This window comes from Phocoena phocoena, chromosome 4 (genome assembly GCF_963924675.1).
Source record: "Phocoena phocoena chromosome 4, mPhoPho1.1, whole genome shotgun sequence".
Lineage (NCBI taxonomy): Eukaryota > Metazoa > Chordata > Mammalia > Artiodactyla > Phocoenidae > Phocoena > Phocoena phocoena.
The window spans coordinates 74,750,677-74,774,659 of record NC_089222.1 but is presented as its reverse complement, the minus strand read 5'-3'; the positions used below and the strand labels follow the sequence as shown (position 1 = coordinate 74,774,659).

The window sequence follows — 23,983 nt, the reverse complement described above, 5'->3', positions numbered from 1 at the left end:
GTACTACTTAATATTATAAAACTAATGTGTACAATCAATAATATACACACTTAGGAAATGAGCACTGAAGCTGAAATACTATGTAGAGTTTTTTGTTTAATACCGACACCATTCACGTGTGCCAGATACAGCTCTCAGGACCATCTCTCATTACACAGTAGCTCTGAAAACGGATGAGGGAGATGATAACTCTGCTGGGGATGGGAGGAGGGAAATAATCTCCAGACGGATGTGTATAGATTAAAAAAAACCCAATCTATAGATTCTGATAAACTTCCCGGCCTGTGTCTTTTTCTCCCTAGTAAGGAGAATTTTGTGAGGGGGAAAAAAGAAAATGGCAACATTTTGATCACTGAAAACATATGATAATCACATGCAAAACATTCCATTTTCATTGCAATAATAAAAAGTTCCAAAGAAAGGTGATTATATAAACTTACCTCACCGTCTAAGGGGGGGTGTTGTTTTTGTGGACTTTGTGACGCTTTTTGCTATATAACCCCACACCCCCCAAAAAAGGGAAGCTGGTCAGAATCTAGAACACTGGGAATGGAAAATGCTGTTTACTAAAATGATCACTCACATTAATCTCTGTATCTCTCGTGCTTGGTATTTTTCTAGATCTACTGGTTAGAAGACGCTGCCCTTTCCCTTAAATAGCTTACAATTTAAAAGAGGAAAAGCAAAAATAAGCTGACAAACAGTATTTTCCTGTGTCTATAAGCATCTATATAAACAGAAATTTTTTTAAAACTATGTTTTTTATATGTACATGGACATAAACACATTCATAGAGAGGTAATCTCTCACTAAATTCTCTCAATGAAATCATCCTCTTTCTTTAATGGCTTCAAATATCACTCTAATGCTAACAGCTTTAGCTCTCTCCTAACAGCCAAATTCCAGGCTCGCATTTTCAAATGCCTGTGGACACTCTCTACTTAGAAACCCCACTGTCATCTCCTGTTCAACATAACCAAAAAAACCCCTCAATTTCCCATACTAACTGGGTATTTCCCCCCAATTTGCTAATTTCTGTTATTATGTCAATAATATCACAGTATCTGTATAGTGAGTGTTTTACAATGTGTTCTTATGCACAGTATCTCAAGTGATTCTTCTTACTCTGTGAGATAAACAAACATCATAATCATATTCTTTTAAAGATGAGAAACTTGAGGATAGAGAGATTATATGATATGTGCACAGTAAGTAGCATAATTGAGATCTGCACCTATGCCTTCTGACCCCAAATCCAACATTCTTTCCCAAAGCTAACTCCCATTAAAACCATTCTTTTAGCCTCAAACCCTTGCTTTGGAACCTTTGTTTTTTTCACTCATTTTCAGTGATTTATTTAACATTCACTACACATCTATGTAAGACATAATGATGCTTCTCTTGAAATCTCTCTTATAGTTAATTTATAAAACCCTTTGTGGTAGTAGGGGGTGCAGCATACACCATACTAGTAAATAGGTGAAGCCATAATAATTCTGAAATAAATAGTTAAACATTAAACATATGAAGAAAATAAAGGCACAGAATGGCTCAGTAACTTTCCAAAAGTCAAGCACATACCAAGTAGCAAAGCTGGATTCAAATTCAGATATTTCCGATTCTAAGCCCTTACCACAGGACAACACTGCCTTTCCTTAGGAAAATTAGAAATCATCTAGTCTTATGTCTTCATTTTGTACCCTAATCTAATTATTGCAATTACTCTCTATTTCATTTTCCTTCTTTCCTCATCTCTTTCTAACATATTCTAACATGAGTAATTAGTTTTTCAGAAGTACCTTCCCTGTCTTTTCTCCTGCTTAAGAACTAAAATTGTTCTTTTCTGCCTAATTGTTCAAGATCAAACTCTAATTTGACATTTAATCAAGGCTATCTACAATGTAATTATCTCTTATTAGTTATATGACTTCTACAGAAGGCAAGCTAAATGAGTTAATTTATGTAAAATGCATAGAACAACACTTAGGACATAGTATGTGTTAGCCATTATCATTTACTGAGAGTCAGTATAGCATTCTGGTCATAGACCAGGGTTTGGAGCCAGCCTGTCCTTTTTTTTTTTTTCTTTCCAGTTTTACTGAAATGTAACTGACATACAGCACTGTATAAGTTTAAGGTGTAATAGCATAATGATCTGACTTACATACATGATGAAATGATTACCACAATAAGTTTAGTGAACATCCACCATCTCATAAAGATAACAAAAGAAAAAGAAAAAAAATGATGAAATGATGAGAACTCTTAGGATTTACTCTCTTAACAACTTTCACATTTAACATATATTTTGTACATTGCAACCCTAACTCTTATTTATCTTATAACTGGAAGTTTGTACCTTTTGGCCACCTTCAGCCAATTCTCCTTCCCCCATGCCCTGTCTCTGGTAACCACAATTCTGACCTCTTTTTCTATTAGCTTGTCTGTTTGTTTGTTTTTGAAGTATAACTGACCTACAACACTATGTTAGTTCCTGGTGCAAAAGACAGTGATTTGATATTTCTATATATTACAAGGTGATCACCATGATAAGTCTAGTTACCATCTAGACTTTTTTTTTTTAAAGAAACTGTTTATTTTCCATCAGCTTTATTTCCATTTTCTGTTCAGCCTGTCTTGATTAGAATCTTTGCTCTGCCACTTACTAGCTGAGTATTTAACCTTAGGAAAATTGTTATCCTCCCTGAGTATCAGAGATCATCATCACAGGCTTGATACATTTGAAAAAATATAAGAGAATTTATTATGTGTATGGTACTTAAAGAAGATATACTTTGGCTAGAGTTATGAAACAAGAGAGAAAGCAGCTAGAAGATGAGTGATTCATTTGTTCAATCATTCATTTAAAAAATATTTATTGAGCTTTACTAGGGGCTAAGACCTGCTTAAATCTAGCGATATGGCAGTGAATAAACATGACAGACATGGTCCCTATCTTCATGGAGTTTACGGATAAATGGGAGAGACAGATATGTCACACGTGTGTGTGTGTGTGTGTGCGTATGTTTTTGGCCACACCACGTGGCTTGTGGGATTTTAGTTCCCCGACCAGGGATCAAACCCAGGCCCTTCGCAGTGAGAACATGGAGTCCTAACCATTGGACCACCAGATAATTCCTGGGAGAGACAGATATTAAACAAGCAAAAATATAAATAATTATTTAACTATAAAGAAAAAATTCCAAGGTGATTTCAGAACAAAAAGACAAGTAACACAGGCAAAAAACTGAACCAGGTTTAGAGGCAACTATAGAGGCTGATTAAAAAAAGAACTGTTAACAGGGGTTGTTAATTGAGTAGATGTGGAGAAAACAGAAAGTAAAGAATCAAAGATGACTGAAGTATTAAACCTGTGAGCCTTGCAGATTTTTGGTATTCCCTAGAGGTAAGGAAGTCAGTGATAGGTTCAGATAACAATAGTTTATATTTGCATGGCACTTTACAGTTTACATATAGCATTTTCACTTTCCTGATGCACTAGAGATTTAGGAAATGGCAGCTGGATAGTAAAGTGATATGTCTAACGACAGACAGGTAGTTAAGAGTAGAGACTATCACTGTCCTAAAAGCAAGATCAATCACTTCTGATTGTCCTAAGCCTATCTACATATGAGGACAATTAATCTAATCACAAGCAGGAGACAGTTATACTATTTACTCAAGAATTCTTATAATTAAGATATCAACTCTTTTTTTTTTTTTATTAAGACAATAAAATCTGACACATTCAGAAAAACAAATAAGCACTTACTTCTAAGAAACGTTAGGAATATCATTCAATGAATCCAAAGGACTCACCTTGACAAAGTCCAGGACAGCATCTCTTTGAATCTGCTTGGTCCTTATTTTCTCTTCCTCATACTGTAGGGCAGCAAGTTGTGCCTCTCTCCGAGTACGTTCTATTAATTGTTCTCTTCTCCGATGAAGTTCCAAGTCTGCATGTGAAAACTAGAACAAAAGTATCATTTTGCATATGCAAGTAGCGATAAAGATCAACTTACCAATATTCTTTATCAATTTGGGAAACTACTGCTGACCCAAGCAACTTTTACTTTGCAGTCACCTAGCATTTCTTCAGGTGTGTTTATTGCTAATCTTTTCCCATCTTTGCACTGTGTTCTTACATGTATTATAAAGACTTATTTTCTGTCTGGTGTCTAAAAACACTGTTACCAGCATAAGTTGCACATATTATATTAACTGTAGATTGAAGAGACAGGTAATGAAATTTATAGATATTTGGCAATTAACTGTAATTTAAGTATTATAAAAGAAGAAAACCATCTTAATTTAAAAAACCCCACAAACTAAAACTGAAAAAAATGTTTTTACCTGATTATGACTTGGCGATAGTGATAAGAGAGAAGATGGCTCAGCTGGAACCCTGACCCAAAAAAGAAAAAAAGGAAAGAAAAAACTCTTTGATAAGACAGACAGATAGATAAAAGACAAGTGGAATTTTATTGTTAATGCAGCTTTCTATTAATCAGCAGGCAAACCGTCTGGTCAGCACTGAAAGACCAATTGCATTTTGTAAACTTGAGCCCAAGTCACTAAATTAAGCTACAGGAACACCTGATGTCTCCAACTCACATTTCACGTGATGATATCACTGATGAAGCTACAGATAGCTAACAACTGTCTATGTCAGCCAGTGCTGACAATACGGTTATTTGAGATCACTTCTCAAACAATATCGTTTCTTTACAGCACACTAAGTACTACAATCTTCTTTACTATCATGACTGAAACAAGATACGTGTAAATGGAGATGGTTTATACACAAAGCCATTTTATCAGCAGAAATCTGGAATACTACAGAACCTGTAACTGCACGTTTAAAGCACTCCTACTCCCATTTTAATTGAAGGAGCAATTTTAACAACAAAAGTAAAGATTTTGTTGATTTTTATCTTTTAGAAAAACATGAAACCTGATTTGATGCTTAAAAAAAAACAGTAAAACTTGCTTCTCAGTTTTATCAGTGCTAACTCTTATACTTTGATATATATTCCCTGTTTTAATTCCTGAATTTTAAAAATATGTAAGAAACCAAAAACTTAAGCTATTCTACTATACTCTTTCATGCCACGTTTTTTTCTTATATTCGTTCCAAATCTTTGAAGTTTTCACAAAATTCTTTTTAAAAAAAAATTTCTAGCCATTAAAAAAACTTTTGACAGAATAAATTATGTTTATAATTTTTAAAAGGAACAGAATAACTACCAAATAAATTACTTAATAACTTCCTATACAAGGTTTAAAATAATGTTAAAGCTAGGGAAAAGCTTCTTTAACTTTCTACTAATCCTTGTCAACCCTTATCCTAGCATTCCTAATCAGTGCATCCTCAGTCACAAGTCTGACAAGATAAGAGGAGGAGAGTGGGTTGGTAGGGTAAGACTTTTAACTGGGATATAACCAATAACGTGAGATGAGTGACTCCAGTACTATATACTAGTCTGGGAGAAGAATAACTGGCATTAACTGCAAATTTGTCCCAAACTACTAATTTCACTGTTAACATTTCCTATAGCTTTTATTGGCCATCTGTAGATAAACTACACCAAAAAACCCAGAAAGGACCATGTAAACCCATCTCAAGTGGGTTTATGTGCCCTGATTTGAACACTATGTTTTAATAATGTTTTTCAAGCAAAACCTTTTAATATACACCTTCTTTCTACTCCCATTTCTTTACTCTCTTTTTATACCAAAACCTCTTTAAAAAGCTGGTTAAATCCATTGTTTCTACTTCATTTCATCCCATTTTATTTTGAACCCACACCAATCTGGATCTGTCCTCACAACTTCACTGAAAACTGCTCTCTTCAAGTCTGAGGCTTTACATGTCCAAATCCAATAGTTAATTTCTCAGCCCTCACCTTACTGAACCTACCAGCAGTATGTGTGACACTAACTGCATCAGTCAATAACTGCATGGAACTGAATTCTGCCAGCAACCTATATAAGCCGGGAAGTGGATTCTCCTCCAGGGTTCTCCAGATAAGAATCCAGGCCATCCAACACCTTGACTTTGGCCTTGTGAGGCCGTAAGCAGAGAAACAAGAGAAGCCTGCCCAGACTTCTATCTCTCACAACTGTAATATAATAAATAGGTATGTTTCAAGCTACTAAATTTGTGGTAATTTGTTATAAAGCACTAGAAAACTAATACATAAGGCAACTGAGCAAAAAGCTGGCTTTCAGTCAGTAAATTTAAGAAAACTGAAATCGTATCAAGTATCTCATCTGACCACAACACTATGAGACTAGATAGCAATTACAGGAAAAACTGTAAAAAATACAAACACGTGGAGGCTAAACAATATGCTACTAAATAACCAAGAGATCGCTGAAGAAATCCAAGAGGAAATCAAAAAATACCTAGAAACAAATGACAATGAAAGCACGATGACCCAAAACGTATGGGGTGCAGCAAAAGCAGTTCTAAGAGGGAAGTTTATAGCAATACAATCCTACCTCAAGAAAAATCTCAAATAAACAAACTAACCTTACACCTAAAGCAATTAGAGAAAGAAGAACGAAAAAACCCAAAGTTAGGAGAAGGAAAGAAATCATAAAGATCAGATCAGAAATAAATGAAAAAGAAATGAAGGAAACAATAGCAAAGATCAATAAAACTAAAAGCTGGTTCTTTGAGAAGATAAACAAAATTGATAAACCATTAGACAGACTCATCAAGAAAAAAAGGAAGACTCAATCAACAGAATCAGAAATGAAAAAGAAGTAATGACACTGCAGAAATACAAAGGATCATGAGAGATGACTACAAACAACTATATGTCAATAAAAATAGGACAACCTGGAAGAAATGGACAAATTCTTAGAAAAGTACAACCTTCCAAGACTGAACAGGAAGAAACAGAAAATATGAAAAGACCAATCACAAACACTAAAATTGAAACTGTGATTTAAAATCTTCCAACAAACAAAAGCCCAGGATGAGATGGCTTCACAGGTGAATTCTATCAAACGTTTAGAGAAGAGCTAACACCTATCCTTCTCAAACTCTTCCAAAATATAGCAGAGGGAAGAACACTCCCAAACTCATTCTACGAGGCCACCATCACCCTGATACCAAAACCAGACAAAGATACTACAAAAAAAGAAAATTACAGACCAATATCACTGATGAATATAGATGCAAAAATCCTCAACAAAATACTAGCAAACAGAATCCAACAGCACATTAAAAGGATCATACACCATGATCAAGTGGGGTTTATCCCAGGAAAGTAAGGATTCTTCAGTATACACAAATAAATCAATGTGATACACCACATTAACAAATTGATGGATAAAAACCATATGATAAACTCAACAGATGCAGAAAAAGCTTTTGACAAAATTCAACACCCATTTATGATAAAAACTCTCCAGAAGGTGGGCATAGAGGGAAACGACCTCAACATAATAAAGGCCATATATGGCTAACCCATAGTCAACATCATTCTCAATGGTGAAAAACAAACCATTTCCTCTAAGATCAGGAACAAGACAAGGGTGCCCACTCTCACCACTATTATTCAACATAGCTTGGGAAGTTTTAGCCATGGCAATTAGAGAAGAAAAAGAAATAAAAGAAAAGTAATCCAAATCAGAAAAGAAGAAGTAAAACTGTCACTTTTGCAGATGACATGATGCTATACACAGAGAATCCTAAAGATGCTACCAGAAAACTACTAGAGCTAATCAATAAATTTGGTAAAGTAGCAGGATACAAAATTAATGCACAGAAATCTCTTGCATTCCTATACACTAACAATGAAAAATCTGAAAGAGAAACTAAGGAAACACTCCAATTTACCATTGCAACAAAAAGAATAAAATACCTAGGAATAAAACCTACCTAAGGAGACAAAAGACATGTATGCAGAAAACTATAAGACACTGATGAAAGAAATCAAAGACAATACAAACAGATGGAGAGATATACCATGTTATTGGATTGGAAGAATCAATACTGTGAAAATGACTATACTACCCAAGGCAATCTACAGATTCAATGCAATCCCTATCAAACTACCAATGGCATTTTTCACAGAACTAGAACAGAAAATTTTACAATTTGTATGGAAACACAAAAGACCCTGAATAGCAAAAGCAATCTTAAGAAAGAAAAACAGAGCTGGAAGAATCAGGCTCCCTGACTTCAGACTATACTACAAAGCTACATTAATTAAGACAGTATGGTAACCAGCACAAAAACAGAAATATAGATCAATGGAACAGGAAAGAAGGCCGAGAGATAAACCCACACACATATGGTCACCTTATCTTTGACAAAGGAGGAAAGAATATACAATGGAGAAAAGACAGTCTCTTCAATAAATTGTGCTGGGAAAACATGTAAAAGAATGAAATTAGAACACTTCCTAACACCATACACAAAAATAAACTCAAAATGGATTAAAGACCTAAATGTAAGGCCAGACACTATAAAACTCTTAGAGGAAAACATAGGCAGAAGACTCTATGACATAAATCATAGCAAGATCTTTTTTGACCCACCTCTTAGAGTAATGGAAATAAAAACAAAAATAAACAAATGGGACCTAATGAAACTTAAAACCTTTTGCAAAGCAAAGGAAACTACAAACAAGACGAAAAGACAACCCTCAGAATGGGAGAAAATATTTGCAAATGAAGCAACTGACAAAAGATTAATCTCCCAAATATACAAGCAGGTCATACAGCTCAATTTCATAAAAACAAAAAGCCCAGTCCAAAAATATGCGGAAGACCTACATAGACATTTCTCCAAAGAAGATATACAGGTTGCCAACAAACACATGAAAGGATGCTCAACATCACTAATCATTAGAGAAATGCAAATCAAAACTACAATGAGGTATCACCTCACACCAGTCAGAATGGCCATTATCAAAAAAAACTACAGGGGCTTCCCTGGTGGTGCAGTGGTTAAGAATACACCTGCCAATGCAGGGGACACAGTTTCGAGCTCTGGTCCAGGAAGATCCCACATGCTGCGGAGCAACTAAGCCCGTGCATCACAACTACTGAGCCTGTGCTCTACAGCGCACAAGCCACAACTACTGAGCCTGCGTGCCACAACTACTGAAGCCCGCACGCCTATAGCCTGTGCTCTGCAACAAGAGAAGCCATTGCCATGAGAAGCCCACACACTGCAACGAAGAGTAGCCCACACTCGCTGCAACCAGAGAAAGCCCACGTGTAGCAACGAAGACCCAATGCAGCCAAAAATAAATAAATTAAAAAAAAAAACTACAAACAATAAATGCTGGACAGGGTGTAGAGAAAAGGGAACCCTCTTGCACTGTTGGTGGGAATGTAAATTGATACAGCCACTATGGAGAACAGTAAGGAGGTTCCTTAAAAAACTAAAAAACAGGAATAAAGACGCAGATGTAGAGAATGGACTTGAGGACATGGGGGTTGGGGGGTGGGAAGGGGAAGATGGGACAAAGTGAGAGAGTAGCATTGACACTGACATATATACACTACCAAATGTAAAACAGGTAGCTAGTGGGAAGCAGCTGCATAGCACAGGGAGATCAGCTTGCTGCTTTGTGACCACCTAGAGGGGTGGGATAGGGAGAATGGCAGGGAGACGCAAGAGGGAGGGAATATGGGGATATATGTATATATATAACTGATTCACTTTGTTATATAGCAGAAACTAACACAAAATTGTAAAGCAATTATACTCCAATAAAGATGTTAAAAAAAAAGCTGGCTTTCACCTTGAGGGTGGGTGTATCATATCCTAGGAATCTTGGGCTTTACTTATGATGGATACAGGAGGCAGGAAGGACAAAAGATAAAGCTGAGGTCCCCCCACTACAGGGAAATGTAACAAGAAATCCTTGCATGACACTGGAATCTCAAATGACCACACTTTCAATATAAGGACACATGGTAACTAAAAAGCTATTTTGAGATAAATTTCAAAGATATGAAATGTAACTAAATGGCATTGAACTAACCAATAAGACTAAAAAGTCCAAGTTATAAGACTTCTTTCATTATTCTCCCTACATTTTCTTTATCCATCTATATTTCAGTCTCCTAAAGAACTTCAATATCCTGTCAAGTGTAAGTAAAGAATGATGTATGACACTATCTACACGATAAATTTACTGTTGTTTAAGAATAGGCATATCAAGTCTACCACTTTAAGATTTCATAAAAACAGAAAGGAAGCAATAAAACCAAAGGCTGGGAATTTTTCAACTATTGTCATGCAGTTTATGACAAGAAACTTTTTGGAATTCAAGGATAAGAAGCAGTACTCTTGAAAAAAAAAAGCAGTACTCTAAATGGCTAAGCTAAGTCTAGAAATATTGTGTAAGGCACTAATTGTAGATAAAAGATCACTTCAATTGAGATAGGAATGAGGAATATATTGCTGTCTCTGTCTGTGGCTCTGTTTCTAATCAAAAGTTTAAGTAAAATAATTGCAGGACTCTGGAAATTCATTTAGCCCTCTTTATGCATAAATCCAGACATATCACTATAAAATCTCACTGCTATTAAGTATCTTCAAATCAAATAATTATACGGGTAATAGTTTAGGTGATCTGAATTTAGAATGAATAAATCAATTTTACTTCTTTTTCTATTACCTAAGCACAAAGGTATATTTCACTTAGCTCTCAATACACCATATTTAAAACACATAGTATCTAAACATCTTCATTATACATAGATCTACACAAAACCAAAATCATTTCATTACCTAATTACTGAGTTTTAAGACAGAAAGAAATAAGTAGAATTGGTTTTTCAAACCTGTTTTGATGTGAATATCTTCTCGTGTCTTCTGTTTTTTGAAATTCCCTCATGGGTACTGGCTTTACTGGTGAACCCTAGGCCAAAAAACGAAAAACAGATCAATTTAACACATGTATCCACATGTATCCAGAAAAGTGTAATTACACAGCTCATATTCAACTTGGCATTTAGAGATCTGTATATTACACTAAAAATATTTTAACAGAAACTTCAAATGTGAATTTTCATGTTTAAAAGCATTATAGGCTGTATTACTGCTTTGGTAAAGCACAAAACTGTTCACAATCCAAGATCATTTATTTTAAAAAGAGCAGATTTTCTTCACACTGTATTTTATGAATTATAATGACCACATAGTAATATTTACTAGATGATAAGATGTGAAAGTTGAAAAGGATCTTAGAGATCATCTAGTACAAACTTCCATCTAAAACAGGAATTCCTACCAACCCTACCGTGACTTTTGCTCAGCCTCTCTTGAATATTTCTAGTAATAGGAAGTTCACTGGGGAGATTACATTTCTTTACTTCTTCATCATCATAAATTGTTACTTATGTTAGACAAATAGTCCTGGGGATGCTGGTGGAATACCAAGATAAAGCAAAAAGTAATTTCTATTTATGGTAAAATATGATATTAATTAAAAGAGAAATAGTGGCAATTTATTTATAAACTGAAGGGTAAAGGTCATTTCAAAAAACATTACCAAAGAAAATTAAACTGGCTTAAGTTATATGGACTATATACTGAAAAATAAAATTATAAATCAAAGGTAGAGGCTCATGGGATATCACACCACATATTTTGTCAAATGAGAATCTATAAAAATAATATAATCTTACTTCAACACCAAAAATAATCATCAAAATGGGTATTCTGGAAGGGGAAAAAAAAACTTATCCAAAAAAAAAAAAACACCCTAAAAGTCAAATGTAAAACTATTTATAGTCTATCTCCAAGAAATAGGCACATCACAAATAACTAGAAAATCTTCTTTGGTGAGTTACTCCAAAGGGCTAAAGCTGACTCCTATAAAGTCTGGGCATAATGATCATATTAAATGAGATACAATTCTAGAATCTTGATGAGAGAATAATTACTCTAATTTCAGTGAATATGACTTTTTAAGTGAAGAAAAATCTCTCCTAGTATGTTAACATCAGTGACTTATCACCCTGGTTTTACAATACTGCAATTACCTAAAATTATTGCAAGGGGTACATGAAATTTTCATGACAAAATGAATGTAACATTGGTTTAATTTAAAAAATAAATATGTCGTAGTCTATAAATATGTCATACCTTATTTATCACAGTATCACTATGTATGTGACAGGCATTATGATAAAATTAAACAATAGCAGAGTGTTTAAAATCTCAAATTGTTTTTAACAACCCATGTTTAGGTAGTATCCAAGAATATAGAAAATATTTCTTCACTGGTTATTAAACCATTTAAAATAATACTGCTTTATTTTATTTTTATAGGTGCCAAACTTTAGAAAGCCTTATGACACAAAAGTCATAAAGAGCCTTATGACAGAATCATAAAAACTACTATATATAGTAGGTAGATGGAATCAAAAAACTTAATACAAATTAGCCAATATAATGGATTAAAGAAATGATACAATTTTTCATCAGTAGTATAACGTGCATTTTCACTTTTAGTAGAAACACCTCATCTACACAGCCTAATTAACAATAAAATGGTCAAAGAGACAGACCACAAGAGAAAGGATTCCCTTTTAGATTATAATGTGCATTGTTAACTTAAGCTTTATTGCAAAGTAGTTGCCCTCTGCTCTAGCAGAAGTGCTTATAGCCTGAACCACAAGTAGTTTCATTAATCACAGGTACACACTGCTATCTGTAGGCTGTAGGACTTTGATTTACAGTAGTTCACTTTATCTTCTGGTTTCACTTTTCGAGGTTTCAGTCACCCACAGTCAACCATGTTCCAAAAATATTAAACGGATAACTTCAGAAATAAACAATTCATAAGTTTTAAATTGCACGCTGTTCTGATGAAATCTCAAGCTGTCCCGCTCCATCCCACCTGGGCTGTAAATCGTCTCTTTGTCCAGAGTATCCTGCCTGTTAGTCCGTTAGTAGCCGGCTCAGTTAGTCTCTCTTGGTTAACAGATTGACTGTCGCAGTATAGCAGTGCCTATTTTACTAAATAACGGCCCCAAGTGCAAAAGTAGTGATGTTGGCAATTTGAATATGCCAAAGAGAAGTCATAAAGTGCCTCCTTTAAGTGAAAAGGTGAAAGTTCTTGAATTAATAAGGAAAGAAAAGAAATTGTATGCTGAGGTAAGATCTATAGTAAGAAGAAATCTATCTGTGAAATTGTGAAGGAAAAAGACATACATGCTAGTTTTTTTTTTATATAATGTATTTTAATTAATAGCGTAGTACAGTTTTTGTTTTTGTTTTGTTTTGTGGTACGCGGGCCTCTCACTGTTGTGGCCTCTCCCGTTGCGGAGCACAGGCTCCGGACGTGCAGGCTCAGCGGCCATGGCTCACAGGCTCAGCGGCCGTGGCTCATGGGCCCAGCCACTCCATGGTATGTGGGATCTTCCCGGACCGGGGCACGAACCCTTGTCCCCTGTATCAGCAGGTGGACTCTCAACCACTGCGCCATCAGGGAAGCCCTACATGCTAGTTTTGCTGTTGCACCTCAAACTGCAAAAGTTACAGTCACAGCATGTGATAAATGAATGCTTAGTTAAGATGGAAAAGGCATTAAATTTGTACAATGAAATATTTCAAGAGAAACAACATTCATATAACTTGTTACAGTATATTGTTATAATTTTTCTATTTTATTATTATTCTTAATCTCTTACTGTGACTAATTTATAAATTAAACTTTATCATAGGTGTGTATGTATAAGAAGAAAACATAGTACATATAGGGCTCAGTACCATCTGTGGTTTCAGGCAACCATCCACTAGGGGTCTTAGAATGTACACCCTGTGGATATGGGATGGGGGGAATACTTACTGTACATAACTTTCTCCAGCTTTAAATACAAGAATGTCATTTGAACACCAACAAAAAATACTGTGTTCAAAAGTCTTCAGACAGGAAGACCAAGGGTTTTTTTTTTTTTTTAAAGAATGATAATAACACTCTATAACATGTCCCACTTGAAGTGACTATTCGCTATTTCTAAAAGACTAAATACATCATTCTCCAAAAAGGCCCCAAGTGTTTCTCAAATAATCCCTGCTCAAAGCCTGGGACCAACTCCAGACATTAACATCACACACACTGAAGTGCAGCCATTTTATTATGCTGACTAGATACACTGAAGAATGCTATTTCTACTTGAGACCCTTGGGGAATTGGCAGAGATTTTTGCAGTGGGCTTGAATGCTCATTTGTTTTCTAAGGCAACTCAATGCTCCACTATAAGAGACATCCAAGAATTTTAATGGCAAACAATTTATATTCTGTGTGACTTCACATAAAAGCGCCAATATAATTAAGCTCATCATAAAAACTCTATGGTTAAGTTTGTATGTTGCTCCAAAAGTCAGCAGTTTGGTTCAGTTCTTAATTACTGATCAAAGTATGATTTACCAGTTAATAACAATAAAAAAACAATAAGAACAACAATGAAAAGCATCATATTCCTCTGCATTTTCTTCCAAGGCATAGGATACTCTTAGGACTTCTTTTATTCCTTCTTCAAAATTCTGAAATCTGTATTTTTATTTGAAAAATAAACCTAAACTTTACTTGAGAGTATTGTCTGATTTTAAAAATAAATCTGAAAAACTCAGTAATAAAATTGGAACTAAATATAATAAAACAAATAATTAAGCCTAAACCAACAAATCACTGATATGACAGAAATTTATACTGTCATAAACTGTTTTTACTAGGGGATAGCAAAAAATTTAAGCTACGTGTGTATACTACCTCATGAGAGATTCGCCGTTGTTCAATATATGCCATAAACTGTGAACTGAGGCTGTCTGAGTCCAGGCCCTTGGGTGGTCTCACTTCTTCCTCTTCTTCCTCTGCAGTACAGCTGTCAATATAGTCAATCTGATCCAGATCATGTTCCACTGTTCATACGACACATACACACACAGACATCAGAAAAAACATTCAAATTAGATAGCCAACAAAAACACTGAATTGCATTCTTTCCTTTTCTTTAAACTTTTCTATTCTGAAACTGGGAGGAATAAGTTTAAATTTAATAAGCCTTTATTATTTAGTCCATGGCCACTCACAAAAAGAGGCTAAAGAAAAAATCTTAGTCCTAATTCACTATAAAGAATGCAGTAATTGATGGTAATTATTGGAAAACAGACCTCTAATATTTCTCTTTTCTTTAGACAGCTCTTGACTATTTTAAACAAGACAGTTTGAGTTTGTGAGACAGATAAGAATAATAATTTTTTAAAATCGGAAAATATATATTCTTTTAGTTTTTTTTTTTTTTCATGTTTTAGGTTTGGGGCTTAATCATACCTCTTTAAAGAGCTGGGAGGCAGAAAACCTAACACAATCAACTCAAAATAAAAGTGAAAAGACAGGAGGAAAGTGGACTTGGTGATAAAGAAGTAGATACTGACGACTGTTCCCTTTCCTGTAACTGTTGTCCATAACTAGAACAAGATTTATTTTCCTATTTAGAAAATTATTTTCTAGAGGTCAGTATTGCAGATATTTTGTAGAGGTGTGGATGGAAGGAAATCATTTGAGGAATTTTTGCTTCTCAAAATGCTCTGGGGTGAGGAGAAGAACATAAATAACATATAGCTACATCATTATTTCTTCTAACACAGTTGGGTGCACCCCATTAATTTGTTTTTAAGTTTAAAAAGTAACTATTTTTAAAAGCCACTTTAAATGGCACACTAGAAAAAAAAAAAACTTACTACTAAGACGGTTTCTCCAGAGATGTATTAACTCCCAGCCATTATTGTATGGTGGTCTACAGGCTGCCTAAAAGTTGCAGTTGCTAGGAATAGTAAATTTGAAGAAGTCTATTTCTTAATTTAGTTTTCTGACTCAACTATTTCTAAATAATTCCATAACAGCAGTTAATATAAAGATGAATTGACTTATCATAATTATATAAATAGATAAAAGGCTGAAAAGGTTTTAAGTCTACATCCATGTTAGAAACCAGGTACGTAAATGCATTTTTCCAATGTGCTACAACTTGTGTGACTAAATCAACAGTTCATTTTATAACTATCTCCCAAGAAAGCAGCACCACTTTTTCATACTGTCTAGACCAGTGCTATCCAAGAGAAATACAACGTAAGCTATGAAAGTGAACCACACATGTAATTTTAAATTACCTAGTAGCCACATAAAAAAGTCAAAAGAAAAGGTGACATTAATTTTAATAATATATTTTACTTTGTTCAATATATTTAAAATATTATTATAACATATAATCAATATAAAGTATTACTGATGTTTTACATTCTCTTTCTCATGCAACAGCTTCAAAATCTGATGTGTGTTTTATATTTATAGTACAGCTCAATTCAGAAAAGCCACATTTCAAATGCTCAATAACCACATGTGGCTACTGGCACAGATCTAGAGATTATTTTAAGTCTGAAATGAACCAATGGGAAAGATATCTCATACAAAGGCAAGATTAAAATGAAAAGTACTGAAATGGTAAGTGACAAGAGTAAAAAAAGAATATAAGATGGTAAGGAAAAAAAGGCGGGGCAAACCATTTAATTGAACTCATCGTTCAGAGATGAAAGGTCTTCTTAGATAATATAATAGATTTCTGGAAAATCAAAGTCATTTCTCCCTTATAGCTGGCCCTTAAAATTTAAACATTAGGATTTGGTAATTCAAACTAAAGCAATATTGAATGGAATGCTAAAATCAAGAGTCTGCTGCAGAAGCACAAGAAAGCAGAAAGAGCTCCGTTTGTTAATGAACTATAAAAATAAATTAAAAAAAATTTTTTAATTTAAATTACAAAATTTAAAATACCAGAATAAGGAAAACTTGGATTCAGATGCCCATGAAGAGCACAATTCCAGATGAAAGAAAAGGCAGACATCAAGGAATGCACTGAATTCCTAAAAGAGGTCAAATAATGACCACAAAGAGAATCTTTAAAAAGGAGAATAGTAGGGCTTCCCTGGTGGCGCAGTGGTTGAGAGTCCGCCTGCCGATGCAGGGGACATGGGTTCGTGCCCTGGTCCGGTAAGATCCCACATGCCACGGAGCGGCTGGGCCCGTGAGCCATGGCCGCTGAGCCTGTGCTCCGCAACGGGAGAGGCCACAACAGTGAGAGGCCCGCGTACCGCAAAAAAAAAAAAAAAAAAAGGAGAATAGTACTTCAAAGAAGATCATGGTTAAATCAAGATTAAAAAAGATCTATTCCAGGTAAACTGTCTTTAGTAAAGTTTCCTCCCAAAATAAGAATAAGGGAAAAACATTGTATTTTAATTGCAAGTCTGAAACAGAGAAACTGAAATTTAACCCTAATAGAAAACATTTTTTTTCTAATCAGATGAGAAGAGGAGAGAGGTCTTTAAAGAAAGACTGGAAGAAGCTACAGATACACAGATAAAAGGAGTGGATGTGAAAAGGCCACTTAAAAAGTCAGAGAGATTATAAAGACTTTGGATGTCATCAGGAATCATGTTTACCTCCACCATTTGTTACTATTATACTGCTGCGATTCTCCTGGTACTGGCTTTCTCTTCGTAGTCTTTGTTCTTTAGTAATTTCTGCTACTCGAAGAGGCAGATCTGAAAATTCATCTGTAGGCTTAAAAAAATAGCAGAAACATTAAAATAAATCATTTCAAGTTTTAAGACAACATGGTACTTAAAGCACAGATATAATATAAATTCATTAGAATTTATATTTAAGAAGAAATAGCAAAGTAGTTTTACAGATGCATCTAGAGATGCACATATTATCCAACAATATGAATGTACTTTATGCCACTGAAACCACTCTTAAAAATGGTTAAAATGGTAAATTTTATACGTATTTCACCACAATTTTAAAAAAGAGGGTATATATGACTCTATATACATACACATATGAATTTAAAGTATTGACATAAATGTATCTGTATTGATATAGCCACAATCATGTACACACCCACCCACGCACAAATACCCAAGCAATTACAAATGACAATGGCAAATGGGCTGTATTCCAAAATTAACTTGCTTTAGACTCCCAATAAAACAATGTTACAAATGGTACATTACTAGTCTTGCTAAACAAAACCTTAATCATTTAACCTAATTTATAGCTAAAATATTATACCTTAGTAATTTAAAAAGAAGAGAGAAAACATAATGCTGATAATTAAAAGAGAAAAATGAGGGACTTCCCTGGTGGTACAGTGGTTAAGAATCCACCTGCCAATGCAGGGGACATGGGTTCGATCCCTGGTCTGGGAAGATCCCACATGCTGAGGAACAACTAAGCCTGTGCGCCCTAAAGCCTGCTTGTCACAACTACTGAGCCCACGTGCTGCAACTACTGAAGCCTGCATGCTGTAGGGCCTGCACACTGCAACTACTGAGCCCGTGTGCTACAACCACGGAAGCCCGCGCGCCTAGAGCCCGGGCTCTGCAACAAGAGAAGCCACCGCAATGAGAAGCCCACGCACCACAACGAAAACCCAAATGCAGCCGAAAAAAAAAGAGAGAGAGAAAAATGATATAATTAGCTGAGAAAGTTACTTATTTATCTTGAGCATGTGGATACTCTTCATTAAGGTTCCCATCTCACTACCCATCAGCCTACAGTTCTATTTCCTCACCTTACAGTACCCTTTCTACCACCTCTGCTCAAGATTATACAGGCCCTCAACGTTCAGGTTTCAGTTGTAACTGGCTCAGTTCCCATTTGACCGTCCAGGATATAAAATTATTTATACAACACAATGAGGTAACAAACATGTAAATCACACATGGTAAAAGATGGTAAAGAAACATAATATCATTTCTGATGGCAGGACTATGTGGGATTTTTACTCCTCCCTTGGCTATTCTATATTTTATATAACAAGAAATTGAGTCCAGTTAAGACACTTAACCATTTTCATCATTTTATTTTTCCTTAAGTTATAACATGCAGAATAGAAGAAACACTTACTTCATTCCCTGACCATCTCTTATCACCACTGTCCACACTATTGAAACCTGAATCAAGGGCTCCATAGGGGCGACCTGAGTATAATTCTTCGTGGCTGCCAAAAAGAAACTTTAGTTGTTAATGTAAAGTTTGAGATTTTAAAAATTAACATTTGAAATAAATCAGATGCAATTTTACTCATAAACATTTTCATGGCATTCAGGGACTTAACTATTTAGAATGAAATGAATATTCGTTTAACTTTTTAATATGAAAAATTCCAAATTCAAAGAAAGTAGATAGAACAGTATAATGAACTCCCATGTACTCATTATCCAGCTCTAAAAATATCCACATTCTGACTTCATCTATTCCTCCAGTCATTCCCAATGCCCCCCTCAATTATTTTTATTTTTAAGAGTACTTTTTCTTAAAGTGAAATTTACATACATTTAAATGCACAAACTTTGACAAATGAAAACATCTTTGTAACATACACGCCTATCATGATATAGGACATTGTACTTTGCCAGAAAATTCCCACACATCCCTTCCCAGTCAACTTCCTTTACCTCACCACTATGTGCTCCTAAGAGGCAACTACCATTCAAATTTTTTTCACCTGAATTAGTATAGAACATCCTCAAAGCTGTCCAAGAGCTAATTCCTGGAACCCATAAATATGTTACTTTACATTGCAAATGGGAATTAAGGTTGCAGATAGAAGTAAGGTTGCTAATCAGAGGACCTTAAGTTAGGGAGATTATCCTGAATTATCTGAATGGGCTCGATGTAATCACAAGGTTCCTTAAACATGGAAGAGGGAAATAGAAGAGGAGGATTCAATGCTGGCTTGAAGATGGAGGGAGGGGACCAAGAACCAAGGTAAGAAGACAGCCTCTGGAAGTTGAAAAAGGCAAGGAAATACATCCTACTCAACGCAGGATGGCAGAATGCAGCTCTGCCATCATCTTAATTTTAGCTCAATGAGACCAAGATTTAGACTTCTGACCTACACAACCATAAAATAATAAATCTGTGTTGTTTAGGTCTCTAAGTTTGGGGTGGTAACAAAAGAAAAGTAATACAATTAGTTCTGCTTATTCCAGAATGCATAAAAATGGTATATGTACTCTTTTTCTACTCAGCATCATGTCAGTGAAATTCTTGATGTTTTTAATACCTTGGAGTAGAATGGATGAATTGTATGGTAAGCATAGGTTTAACTTAAAAAACAAAAACAAAAAAACCCTGCCAACCTGTTTTTGAAAGTAGCTGTATCATTTTGCATCCCCACCAGCAATGTATTGGAGTTCTAGCTGCCAACACTGTATTCCCAGTCATTAATTTTAGTTATTATTCTGATGGGTATAAAATGTGGTGTTAATTTGTATTTCTCTGATGACTACTGATAATTAACACCAGTGATATTTAATACCTTTGTATGTGCTTATTGGCTGCTCATTTATCTTCTTTTGAGAAATGTCTGTTCAAATCTTTTGCCCATTAAAAAATGCAACATCAATAATCTTAAAAATATTTTGCTAAGTAAAAGAGGCCAGACAAAATGCTACATAATGTTCAATTTCATTTCTATGAAATTCTAGAAAACGCAAAACTATACTGACAGAAAGCAGATGAGTGATTGCCTGGGGCTGAGGGTGATAAAAAAATATATATCGTGATTGTGTTGGCAGTTTTGTGACTGTATTCATGTACTAAAACTCACTGAGTTGCACATTAAAATGGGTAAATTTTATTATTTGTAAATTTTATCTCAATAAAGCTGTTTAAAAAAATGTGCCAATCCATTTTTCCAAAATGTATGTTCCAGTTTTACTTTTTACATATTGTATTACATAAGCAATATGAGAGCACTGGTTGTTCCACATCCTAACATTTGGTGTTCTTAGTCTTAATTTTATTCCTTCTTGTAGATGTGCAGTGATATCTCATTACATTTCGATGATGACCAGTGATAAGCACCTTTTTGTGTGCTTATTACTCATTTATATATCTTTCTTCGTAAAGTCTATTCAAGCCTTTTGTCCATTTTTCAACGGGGCTGTCTTTTTTTTTAATTAACATCTTTATTGGAATAATTGCTTTACAATGCTGTGTTAGTTTCTGCTTTATAACAAAGTGAATCCGTTATACATATACATATATTCCCATATCTTTTCCCTCGAGTCTCCCTCCCTCCCACTCTCCCTATCCCACCACTCTAGGTAGTCACAAACCACTGAGCTGATCTCCCTGTGCTATGTGGCTGCTTCTCACTAGCTATATATTTTACGTTTGGTAGTGTATATATGTCCAAGCCACTCTCTCACTTTGTCCCAGCTTACCCTTCCCCCTCCCCATATCCCCAAGTCCATGCTCTAGTAGGTCTGTGTCTTTATTCCCGTCTTACCCATTGGTTCTTCATGACCTTTTTTTTTTTTTCTTAGATTCCATATATATGTGTTATCATACGGTATTTGCCTTTCTCCTTCTGACTGACTTCATTCTGTAAGACACACTCTAGGTCCATCCATCACACTACAAATAACTCGATTTCATTTCTTTTCATGGCTTGAGTAATATTCCATTGTATATATGTGCTACATCTTCTTTATCCACTCATCTGTCGATGGACACTTAGGTTGCTTCCTTGTCCTGCCTATTGTAAATAGAGCTGCAAAGAATATTTTGGTACATGACTCTTTTTGAATTATGGTTTTCTCAGGGTATATGCCCAGTAGTGGGATTGCTGGGTCGTATGGTAGTTCTATTTTTAGGTTTTTAAGGAACCTCCATACTGTTCTCCATAGTGGCTGTATCAATTTGCATTCCCACCAACAGTGCAAGAGGGTTCCCTTTTCTCCATACCCTCTCCAGCATTTATTGTTTCTAGATTTTTTGATGATGGCCATTCTGACTGGTGTGAGATGACATCTCATTGTAGTTTTGATTTGCATTTCTCTAATGATTAATGATGTCGAGCATTCTTTCATTTGTTTGTTGGCAATCTGTATATCTTCATTGGAGAAATGTCTATTTAGGTCTTCTGCCCATTTTTGGATTGGTTTGTTTGTTTTTTTATTATTGAGTTGCATGAGCTGCTTGTAAATTTTGGAGATTAATCCTTTGTCAGTTGCTTCATTTGCAAATATTTTCTGCCATTCTGAGGATTGTCTTTTGGTCTTGTTTATGGTTTCCTTTGCTGTGCAAAAGCTTTGAAGTTTCATTAGGTCCCATTTGTTTATTTTTGTTTTTATTTCCATTTCTCTAAGAGATGGGTCAAAAAGGATCTTGCTGTGATTTATGTCATAGAGTGTTCTGCCTATGTTTTCCTCTAAAAGTGCGATAGTGTCTGACCTTACATTTAGGTCTTTAATCCATTTTGAGTTTATTTCTGTGTATGGTGTTAGGGAGTGTTCTAATTTCATACTTTTACAAGTACCTGTCCAGTTTTCCCAGCACCAGTTATTGAAGAGGCTGTCTTTTCTCCATTGTATATTCTCGCCTCCGTTATCAAAGATAAGGTGTCCATATGTGCGTGGGTTTTCTCTGGGCTTTCTATCCTGTTCCACTGATCTATATTTGTTTTTGTGCCTGTACCATACTGCCTTGATTACTGTAGCTTTGTAGTGTAGTCTGAAGTCAGAGAGTCTGATTCCTCCAGCTCTGTTTTTCATTCTCAAGATTGCTTTGGCAATTCAGGTTCTTCTGTGTTGCCATACAAATTGTGAAATTTTTTGTTCTAGTTCTGTGAAAAATGCCAGTGGTAGTTTGATAGGGATTGCATTGAATCTGTAGATTGCTTTGGGTAGTGGAGTCATTTTCACAATGTTGATTCTTCCAATCCAAGAACATGGTATATCTCTCCATCTATTTGTATCATCTTTAATTTCTTTCATCAGTGTCTTAGAATCTTCTGCATACAGGTAGGTTTATTCCTAGGTATTTTATTCTTTTTGTTGCAATGGTAAATGGGAGTGTTTTCTTAATTTCAATTTCAGAGTTTTCATCATTAGTGGATAGGACGCCAGAGATTTCTGTGCATTAATTTTGTATCCTGCTACTTTACCAAATTCATTAATTAGCTCTAGTAGTTTTCTGGTAGCATCTTTAGGATTATCTATGTATAGTACTGTGTCATCTGCAAACAGTGACAGCTTTACTTCTTCTTTCCCGATTTGGATTCCTTTTATTTTTCTTCTCAGACTGCTGTGGCTAAAACTTCCAAAACTATGTGGAATACTAGTGGTGAGAGTGGGCAACCTTATCTTGTTCCTGATCTTAGTGGAAATGGTTACAATTTTTCAAAATTGAGGACGATATTGGCTGTGGGTTTGTCATATATGGCCTTTATTATGTTGAGGAAAGTTCCCTCTATGCCTACTCTCTGCAGGGTTTTTATCATAAATGGGTGTTGAATTTTGTTGAAAGCTTTCTCTGCATCTATTGAGATGATCATATGGTTTTTCTCCTTCAGTTTGTTAATATGGTGTATCACGTTTATTGATTTGCATATATTGAAGAATCCTTGCATTCCTGGAATAAAACCCACTTGATCATGGTGTATGATCCTTTTAATGTGCTGTTGGATTCTGTTTGCTAGCATTTTGTTGAGGATTTTTGCATCTATGTTCATCAGTGATATTGGCCTGTAGTTTCTTTCTTTGTGACATTTTGTCTGGTTTTGGTATCAGGGTGATGGTGCCCTCGTAGAATGAGTTTGGGAGTGTTCCTCCCTCTGCTATATTTTGGAAGAGTTTGAGAAGGATAGGTGTTAGCTTTTCTCTAAATGTTTGACAGAATTTGCCTGTGAAGCCATCAGGTCCTGGGTTTTTGTTTGTTGGAAGACTTTTAATCACAGTTTCAATTTTAGTGTTTCTGATTGGTCTGTTCATATTTTCTATTTCTTCCTGGTTCAGTCTCAGCAGATTGTGCATTTCTAAGAATTTGTCCATTTTTTCCAGGTTGTACATTTTATTGGCATAGAGTTGTTTTTAGTAATCTCTCATGATCCTTTGTATTTCTGCAGTGTCAGTTGTTACTTCTCC

At 35.1% G+C, this 23,983-nt stretch overlaps 1 protein-coding gene across 3 annotated transcripts in view; it reads right to left on the bottom strand.

Moving 5' to 3' along the window:
* Positions 1–23,983, bottom strand: part of LRCH3 (leucine rich repeats and calponin homology domain containing 3) — a 112,822-nt gene that overhangs the window by 26,272 nt on the left and 62,567 nt on the right. For all 3 annotated transcript variants that reach the window (XM_065876052.1, XM_065876054.1, XM_065876053.1), the window contains exons 7-13: positions 18,954–19,047; positions 17,483–17,603; positions 14,757–14,905; positions 10,819–10,895; positions 4,354–4,405; positions 3,820–3,969; positions 441–491 (exon numbers count right to left, since the gene is read on the bottom strand). In XM_065876052.1, the coding sequence (XP_065732124.1) occupies positions 441–491; positions 3,820–3,969; positions 4,354–4,405; positions 10,819–10,895; positions 14,757–14,905; positions 17,483–17,603; positions 18,954–19,047 (694 nt within the window). The remainder of the gene's footprint in view (positions 1–440; positions 492–3,819; positions 3,970–4,353; positions 4,406–10,818; positions 10,896–14,756; positions 14,906–17,482; positions 17,604–18,953; positions 19,048–23,983) is intronic.